Raw genomic sequence first — 10000 nt, forward strand, 5'->3', positions numbered from 1 at the left:
ACCTCTCTCTCTGTCCCCCCAGGCTGCGGACCTCTCTCTCTGTCCCCCCAGGCTGCGGACCTCTCTCTCTGTCCCCCCAGGCTGCGGACCTCTCTCTCTCTGTCCCCCCAGGCTGCGGACCTCTCTCTCTCTGTCCCCCCAGGCTGCGGACCTCTCTCTCTCTCTCTCTCTCCTGGGCCAAGGTCTGGGAAATGGGGATCCCACAGAGGAAGATGATTTCACTTTATCTGCTGCCCACAAATGGGCATTTATACAGAGGACAGGTTCCCTTTACCCAGAAATGTTCCCGGTTTCCAGGAACCGGATGATCGGAATAGGAGAGAAAATCGATCACACTCATTGAACATTGAATGATTTTCTCTCCAATCACCAGAAATGTCCATTAAGCCCCCCGTTCAGACCGGAGCGACTTGTCGTGCCATGTGACCGTTCCAAGCGGCATGAGAAGTGGCTCTCCATCGCCGGAACGCTTCATATCACAGCGATTATGGCGACTATGGCTCCTCACTATTGTTTGCGGATTTCATTGCGACTCGCAGAGACTTCTGTTGTATGAAGTCACACTGAATCCGGACTAAATGTTTGTTGTGGAATATTTCCGGATCCGGTGTCCATGTCTTTCTTCTCTCCTCAGATGTACAATGAGAGTCGGGAAAGGGATTCATCCGGATGGAATCCCGGGATGGTGTCAGGGATTCTCTCTGGATGGTGGAAGTGGAGTGAGAGCCCTGAAAGTGATCCAACAAGGGAACCGACCCGGACTCATCTACAATATAGGTACCATCCCCCCATCAATAACCTCCAATACATTGATCAATGTAGGTACCATCCCCCCATCAATAACCTCCAATACATTGATCAATGTAGGTACCATCCCCCATCAATAACTTCCAATACATTGATCAATATAGGTACCATCCCCCGACCTCCATCCCCCATCAATAACTTCCAATACATTGATCAATATAGGTACCATCCCCCGACCTCCCTCCCCAATCAATAACCTCCAATACATTGATCAATATAGGTACCATCCCCCGACCTCCCTCCCCCATCAATAACCTCCAATACATTGATCAATATAGGTACCATCCCCCCGTCAATAACCTCCAATACATTGATCAATATAGGTACCATCCCCCCATCAATAACCTCCAATACATTGATAGATCTCTTGTATCTTTTCATGTGACAACACGGAAGAAATAAATGCACAAACAAATCGCTGGCGCTAGGCAAGGATAAAGGTGACCCTAATGTAACTTGTATGTAGGGTATGGGGTGGATAGTCCAGCGCTGCGGGAATCGTGGTACCCGGAAGTACCAAACATACAGAAAATACACCAAAGAGTCCGCGCTCATGGATATCTACAGATCACATAGGACCCAGTATTATTGGGAGAAAATGAAAGTTTCAAGTAAAATATTAAGGGAAAAAATCCATTTATTAGAGATCAACTCCAAAAATATAAAAGTCAGTATAAAATGATATGCAAAGCTGTATAAGCAGTGTACATAAGATGTAATTTTCCACAAGCAAATTCATGGGGTTAAACCTCCCGGGTTCAATACACATGCCATCATATGGAAATAATACCGACAGTACCTTGGGGGCAGATGATGGGATGGCGGAGATGAGGAGATGGCCGTCAGACCTTCAGCAAGAGCCTGACATCAGCCATCCCACATGACCGAAGTGTCACCGCGGGCCGGAAAGGACGGAGCCGTCCGACGAATCCTGCAGCCGGGGGCACAGCACGATAAGGTCAGGGAGGACAAGCACTTGTTCCGTTCGATCGTGTTGACATCACACGTCTGAGACGCCGCTCTACGGTCGAAACAGTGAAGCAAGGATGTAGAAGATGCCCTCTGGTGGAAGATCCATAGACTGCACGCTCCCATACAATGTGGTGGAAGCCGCCAGTGGGAAATACAAATTTAAAATGAAGTTGATCTGAAAAACTTAAAAGATGGGTTGAATTCCCATAGATAAGGGGATCGGGGGGGGGTCAGATGATAGCCTTGACGACGCGTTTTGCGCTTCAAATCGCTTTTTCAAAGTCTTTGAAAAAGCGCTTTGAAGCACGAAACGCGTCGTCAAGGCTATCATCTGTAGTGAGTGTACAGGGGGGGGGGGGAGGGGTGTACACAGGGGGGGGGGGGGGGGTACAGCTTGTATAACAAATAACTCAACACACAGCCATTAATGTCTAAACCGCTGGCAACAAAAGTCAGGACACCCCTAAGTGAAAATCTCCAAACTGGGCGTCAATATTTTGTGTGTCCGCCATTATTTTTAACCCTCTTGGGCATGGAGGTCACCAGAGCTTCACAGGTTGTCACTGGAGTCCTCTTCCCCTCCCCCATGATGACATCACAGAGCTGGTGGATGTTGGAGACCTTGCGCTCCTCCCCCCCCCCCCCCACAGATGATCAATGGGGTTTAGGTCTGGAGACATGCTTGGCCCCCCACTCACTGCTTTACATTGTAGATACAAAGTGTCATTTCTTCAGTGTTGTCACATGAAAAGATACAAGAAATGGGACTGAGGGGTGTACTTACTTTTGTCACATACTGTGTATAGTGAGTCCACTTACCTTTATATACCGCCAGTAATCCGTTCCACCCCACACAGGATAGGTAGGATATGAATTGTGTGAAGAAAATAGACTTTATTCGGGATTTTCTCATAGGTTCGGTTTTCTGGACCGATCTGGGTGAAATTTAGATGTTGGTCCCCCAGATCGGACCAATCAGGGGAGATGTAATGTCGGGGATACCTTGTGTGGAAAGGGGTGTTTCAACTTTTGGGAAAATTGTGTTCTCTCTGCCTGGAGATAATTTCTTAACTAATCTCAATATCTCCCAGGCAGAGGGGGGCGGGGGTACTATAAAAAATGTCGTCTGCTACTGTCATGTAAATGAACCTTAGTCTGGCTCTCAGGGACCTTTCATGGTGTGATGCTAATTGACACTGTGTTGTGTGATGCTAATTGACACTGTGTTGTGTGAATTTCGATTGATGATAAATGTGTGTTGTGTAGCAGGTGAGAAGAGCTTATCTGTTGTCACCTAAATGATTAGTAATTAACTCCTGTAGATTATCTCAGAGACAGGATGTCTGTCTCCTAAAAGATGTGTATTGGAGGCTTGTTAGTACCCATTGTATGATGTTGTGGGTGGAGTGTGTCATTGTATGATGTTGTGGGTGGAGTGTGTCATTGTATGATGTTGTGGGTGGAGTGTGTCATTGTCCATCTGATTACTGCACATTCATTATTACTGTCTGTACCTTCCTCCTCCTCCTCATACACAATTACTGCCTGTACCTTCCTCCTCCTCCTCCTCCTCCTCATACACCATTACTGTCTGTCCCTTCCTCCTCCTCCTCCTCCTCCTCATACACCATTACTGTCTGTACCTTCCTCCTCCTCCTCCTTCTCCTTCTCCTCCTCCTCCTCCTCCTCCTCCTCCTCATACACCATTACTGTCTGTCCCTTCCTCCTCCTCCTAGGCATCGATGTGAAGAAGGGCCGAGGGCGCTACATAGACACCTGTATGGTCACCTTCGCTCCTCGCTATCTCCTGATCAACAAATCTTCTCACAAGCTTGCCTTTGCCCAAAGAGAATTTGCCCGAGGACAGGTAAGTGCCCCAGGAACGATGAGGACATCCCAGTCCGGCTGCGGAGTTCCTCCCTAACGTCCCGAGCTCTTCTTTCCATCCAGGGGACAAGCAATCCCAACGGCTACATCTCCACCCTCCCCGGCTCCAGCGTGGTCTTCCATTGGCCCAGAAATGACTACGACCAGCTGCTGTGCGTCCGACTCATGGACGTCCCCAACTGTACCTGGTGCGGGGGCTTCCAGGTCAACAAGAACAACTCCTTCCACATCAACATGAGGTAGGTCCAACTCCTTCCACATCAACATGAGGTAGGTCCGACCCCTTCCACATCAACATGAGGTAGGTCCGACCCTTTCCACATCAACATGAGGTAGGTCCAACTCCTTCCACATCAACATGAGGTAGGTCCAACCCCTTCCACATCAACATGAGGTAGGTCCAACTCCTTCCACATCAACATGAGGTAGGTCCGACCCCTTCCACATCAACATGAGGTAGGTCCAACTCCTTCCACATCAACATGAGGTAGGTCCAACTCCTTCCACATCAACATGAGGTAGGTCCAACCCCTTCCACATCAACATGAGGTAGGTCCAACTCCTTCCACATCAACATGAGGTAGGTACAACCCCTTCCACATCTACATGAGGTAGGTCCAACTCCTTCCATATCAACATGAGGTAGGTCCAACCCCTTCCACATCAACATGAGGTAGGTCCAACCCCTTCCACATCAACATGAGGTAGGTCCAACCCCTTCCACATCAACATGAGGTAGGTCCAACCCCTTCCACATCAACATGAGGTAGGTCCAACCCCTTCCACATCAACATGAGGTAGGTCCAACCCCTTCCACATCAACATGAGGTAGGTACAACCCCATCAACATGAGGTAGGTCCAACCCCTTCCACATCAACATGAGGTAGGTCCAACCCCTTCCACATCAACATGAGGTAGGTCCAACCCCTTCCACATCAACATGAGGTAGGTCCAACCCCTTCCACATCAACCTGAGGTAGGTCCAACCCCTTCCACATGAGGTAGGTCCAACCCCTTCCACATCAACATGAGGTAGGTCCAACCCCTTCCACATCAACATGAGGTAGGTCCAACCCCTTCCACATCAACATGAGGTAGGTCACACCCTTCACATCACATGAGGTAGGTCCAACCCTTCCACATCAACATGAGTAGGTCCAACCCCTTCCACATGAGGTAGGTCCAACCCCTTCCACATCAACATGGAGGTCCAAGGTCCACCGCCTCTTCCACATCAACATGAGGTAGGTCCAACCCCTTCCATATCAACATGAGGGTAGGTCCAACCCCTTCCACATCAACATGAGGTAGGTCCAACCCCATCAACATGAGGTAGGTCCGACTCCTTCCACATCAACATGAGGTAGGTCCAACCCCTTCCATATCAACATGAGGTAGGTCCAACCCCTTCCACATCAACATGAGGTAGGTCCAACCCCATCAACATGAGGTAGGTCCGACTCCTTCCATATCAACATGAGGTAGGTCCAACCCCTTCCATATCAACATGAGGTAGGTCCAACCCCTTCCATATCAACATGAGGTAGGTCCTCCTCTATATACACTGAGTATCCTCCGTCCCTCTCTGCTCTCCTGTGTGCCCCCCCCCCCCCCGGGATCTCCTCGTATTGGAGGTAGGTCGGATCTCTTGTTGCTCCGGTCAGTGGGAATGTCAGTGATGAGGACACTCCCATAGTGGGGGATGGTAATGTATGATGTATGTGTGTAGGACCTCCAGGGAAGGGGGCGTTCCTGGTGTACTCCAATGAGATCGCAGAACCGGATATACGGATCAGTAATCACTTAGTATCATGAAAAGTCGTTTCCCATGACTTTCACTGACAACCATTCATATTGGAAGAAGGTTTCCCGCTCCCCAAGCCTCCAATCCCGTTTGATTTCTCCCGCCATGTGAGACCACCAGGTGTGTTTACCGCTCCTATGGCCGCGCCTTCCCATTGAAACCGCGGTAATACCGCCCGCAATGCGCCTCTGCAGAGGCACATTGCGGGCAGTATTAAACCTTTTTCAGTCGCTAGCGGGGGTTAATACCGCACCACTAGTGCCCAAATATCGCGGTCAATATGACGGTATAGCAGCGCTACAAATAGCGCTGCTATATGGTCACCGCGGCTCCACTGCCCAATGTGAAAGCAGCCTTAATCTCGTGCATTGTGGTTTCACTTTCCTTTTCCGTCCATTTCCCTTCTAAGGGCTCTTTCACACGGGCGGCCCGTTCAGGTCCACCTGCCAGTTTTTTAGGCGGACCTGAACGGGCGCTCCGTGCTCCTCTATGGAGCCGCGGATCTCAGCGGTGACACGCCCGCTGACATCCGATCCGCTCCGATCCGCCAAAGTGTGACGGAGGAAAAACCTACTTTTCCATCTGTCTGGCGGATCGGATCGGGTGAACACGGACAGACGGTCTGTGTTCATCCGATCCCCCTATAGGGGAGAGCGGAGAAAAGACAGGGCGGTCCCTGCTCAGTGTGCGAAGCCCGCCCTGTCATCCGCCGGCTCCGCCCCATGTGAAAGGGGCCTAAATGTTTTTTTTTCTGTCTGAATTTCTCACTTCCTGTTTCTCCTCAGTAAGCTTCCCCCCATCATCCGAGCAGTTCTGGGTGGGGGTTAGTCAGCGTGCCGCCCCCTCAACACAGCGTCTCCCCGCAGGGATGTAATCCCAAGGGAGGGGGCGGCACGCTGACTAACCCCCCCCACCCAGAACGGCTCGGATGCTGAGGAACCTCTTTAAACATTTAGCATTTTCCTTAATAATGGTAGAATTCTCCTTTTTCTCTATATATTGAGTTGCTGTTTTTTATTCTGTATTCACAGACGTGTTTCCATTTATTTTTTGCTGCACTTTGCATTTCAGTGGTTTTTGGTTTGGATTGCTCGTCACGCGGCTGTCTGATCCAATCATGTGTTTAGCACTCTGATGCTGTAATGGAGAGCTCTGATTGGTGGAGAAGTTCTTGTTTCCTGTACACTCCAGCTATGAGTAAGCATCTTATTATGATGTGAAACGCGTTGGCCAGTCCCTGTATGACCACTTTATGATCTCGCCTGTATTTTGGATTTTTCAAATAAAGACGCCTTCAGAGTGCGGCAGTCCAGGATGTTTTCCTCTCTCCATGAACCATTCATATTTGTACGACTTCAAAGTAGTCCCTGGTCTGACTTTGATGCCAGTCACACCGCATTCCCTGAAATCACGGTAAAATCATGCAACTTTGAAGTCGCAGTAGTGTGAAAGGGGCCTCAATGTGTAAAGTAACAATGTATTCTTATATACAGCCAACATAAGGACCTGAATCTGTTTTCATATCGGCCTCTGTTAACCCCAACGCTTAACCCCTTCAATACCGAGTACCCCCCAATACTGGCCATTTTCACCCCCTTCCTGCCCCCCTCACTCCCAATACTGGTTCCGTTTTCCTGGCAAACTTTTTACTTTTACTTTTTACAAAGCTTTTGTTGTTTTAGGATCGGGGTGGGAAGGTGAATAATATGAACACATCCGGTTATTCAGATCCTATTCACCCAAAATATTGCTCTGGAAGGACCTCATTGATCCTCAGTGTCCTGGAAAAGTATATTTTGTACTTATTATCTTCTTCTTTTCTTTTTTATCTCTCAGGGACACTCTGGGGAAATGTTTCTTCCTTCGAGTGGAGATCACCCTGCAGGGGGCGACGTACCGGATATCCTTCAGTAACACGGATCAGATGCCGCCTCCTTTCCGGGTGGATAATTTCTCAAAGGTGAACTCAGGACTACAAAGTGTTTAATATCTCCCGATAGAAGGACTCAATCCCCGTCTCTCCCCCCGTCTCTCCCCCCCGTCTCTCCTCGTGTCTCTCCGTCTCTCCCCGTCTCTCTCCCCCGTCTCTCCTCGTCTCTCTCCCTGTCTCTCTCCCGTCTATCTCTCCCCTCTCTCCTCATCTCTCCCCCGTCTCTCCTCGTCTCTCTCCCCGTCTCTCTCCCGTCTCTCTCTCTCCCCCATCTCTCCCGTCTCTCTCCCCGTCTCTCCTCGTCTCTCTCTCTGTCTCTCTCCCTGTCTCTCTCCCGTCTATCTCTCCCCCGTCTCTCCTCGTCTCTCTCCCCCCGTCTCTCCTCGTCTCTCCTCGCCTCTCTCCCCGTCTCTCCTCGTCTCTCTCCCCTGTCTCTCCTCGTCTTTCTTCGCCTCTCTCCCCCCGTCTCTCCTCGTCTCTCTCCCCCCGTCTCTCCTCGTCTCTCTCCCCCCGTCTCTCCTCGTCTCTCTCCCCCCGTCTCTCCTCGTCTCTCTCCCCGTCTCTCCTCGTCTCTCTCCCCCGTCTCTCCTCGTCTCTCTCCCCTCTCTCCCCCGTCTCTCCACCTTCGATCTCTCCCCCGTCTATCTCTCCCCGTCTCTCCTTGTCTCTCTCCCCCGTCTATCTCTCCCCCGTCTCTCCCTGTCTTTCCTCGTCTCTCTCCCCCGTCTATCTCTCCCCTCTCTCCTCGTCTCTCCCCCGTCTTTCCTCGTCTCTCTCCCCCGTCTATCTCTCCCCCGTCTATCTCTCCCCGTCTATCTCTCCCCCATCTCTCCCTGTCTTTCCTCGTCTCTCTCCCCCGTCTATCTCTCCCCGTCTATCTCTCCCCCGTCTCTCCCTGTCTTTCCTCGTCTCTCTCCCCCGTCTTTCTCCCCCGTCTATCTCTCCCTCCTCTCTCCTCGTCACTCTCCCTCCTCTCTCCTCGTCACTCTCCCCCGTCTCTCTCCCCCGTCTATCTCACCCCTCTCTCCTCGTCTCTCCCTGTCTTTCCTCGTCTCTCTCCCCCATCTCTCTTCCCCGTCTATCTCGCCCCCCCTCTCTCCTCGTCTCTCCCCCCCCGTCTATCTCTCCCCTCTCTCCTCGTCTCTCCTGTCTTTCCTTGTCTCTCTCCCCATCTCTCTCCCCCGTCTATCTCGCTCGCCCCCTCTCTCCTCGACTCTCTTCCCTCTCTCCTCGTCTCTCTCTCCTCGTCTCTCCCCCCTCTCTCCTCGTCTCTCCCCCCTCTCTCCTCGTCTCTCCCCCCTCTCTCCTTGTCTCTCCCTGGCTTTCCTTGTCTCTCTCCCTGTCTCCTCATCTCTCCCCCCCTCTCGCCTAGTCTCTCTCTTTGTCTCCTCGTCTCTCCCCCGTCTCTCTCTCCCGTCTCTCTCTCCCGTCTCTCCCTGAGTTTCCCCGTCTCTCTCCCCCGTCACTCTTCCCCTTCTCTCTCCCCGTCTCTCTCTCTCTCCCCGTCTCTCTCTCTCTCCCCGTCTCTCTCTCTCTCCCCCCCGTCTCTCTCTCTCTCTCCCCCCCGTCTCTCCCCGTCTCTCTCTCCCTCCGTCTCTCCCCCTCTCTCCTTGTCTCTCTCCCCCTCTCTCCTTGTCTCTCTCCCCCTCTCTCCTTGTCTCTCTCCCCCTCTCTCTCTCCCCGTCTCTCCCCCCCTCTCTCCTTGTCTCTCCCCCTCTCTCCTCATCTCTCTCTCTCCCCGTCTCTCTTCCCATCTCTCTCTTCTCTCTCTCCCCGTCTCTCTCTCCCCGTCTCTCTCTCCCCGTCTCTCTCTCCCCGTCTCTCTCTCCCCGTCTCTCTCGCCTTGTCTCTCTCGCCTTGTCTCTCCCCGTCTCGGTCATACAAGTAACTCCAGAACATGTATTCTGTGTCCAGGTCCCGGTGATGTTCATGCAGCACGGAGTGGCGGAGCCTCGGCTGAGGACGGAGGTGAAGGCGGCCGCCTCTCTGGACTATGCCTGGGATGAGCCGACTCTCCCCTCCTACGTCACCCTGACTGTGAAAGGAGCCGGATCTTCCGAGATCGTCTGCAACATGAACAACTTCCAGGACAGCAAGCAGCTTTACTACGAGAACTTCATCTACATCGCTGCCACCTATACCTTCACGGGGTACAAACTCCACCCACCTATACCTTCACGGGGTACAAACTCCACCCACCTATACCTTCACGGGGTACAACCTCCACCCACCTATACCTTCACGGGGTACAAACTCCACCCACCTATACCTTCACGGGGTACAAACTCCACCCACCTATACCTTCACGGGGTACAAACTCCACCCACCTATACCTTCACGGGGTACAACCCACATATCACCCACCTATACCTTCACGGGGTACAAACTCCACCCACCTATACCTTCACGGGGTACAAACTCCACCCACCTATACCTTCACGGGGTACAAACTCCACCCACCTATACCTTCACGGGGTACAAACTCCACCCACCTATACCTTCACGGGGTACAAACTCCACCCACCTATACCTTCACGGGGTACAAACTCCACCCACCTATACCTTCACGGGGTACAAACTCCACCCACCTATACCTTCA

At 51.8% G+C, this 10000-nt stretch overlaps 1 protein-coding gene across 1 annotated transcript in view; it reads left to right on the forward strand.

Moving 5' to 3' along the window:
• Window positions 1–10000, forward strand: part of VPS13D (vacuolar protein sorting 13 homolog D) — a 335026-nt gene that overhangs the window by 131034 nt on the left and 193992 nt on the right. The window contains exons 49-53 of the mRNA XM_040326719.1: window positions 635–777; window positions 3516–3646; window positions 3730–3905; window positions 7308–7431; window positions 9316–9551. Of these exons, the coding sequence (XP_040182653.1) occupies window positions 635–777; window positions 3516–3646; window positions 3730–3905; window positions 7308–7431; window positions 9316–9551 (810 nt within the window). The remainder of the gene's footprint in view (window positions 1–634; window positions 778–3515; window positions 3647–3729; window positions 3906–7307; window positions 7432–9315; window positions 9552–10000) is intronic.

Source organism: Rana temporaria, chromosome 10, assembly GCF_905171775.1.
Source record: "Rana temporaria chromosome 10, aRanTem1.1, whole genome shotgun sequence".
NCBI lineage: Eukaryota > Metazoa > Chordata > Amphibia > Anura > Ranidae > Rana > Rana temporaria.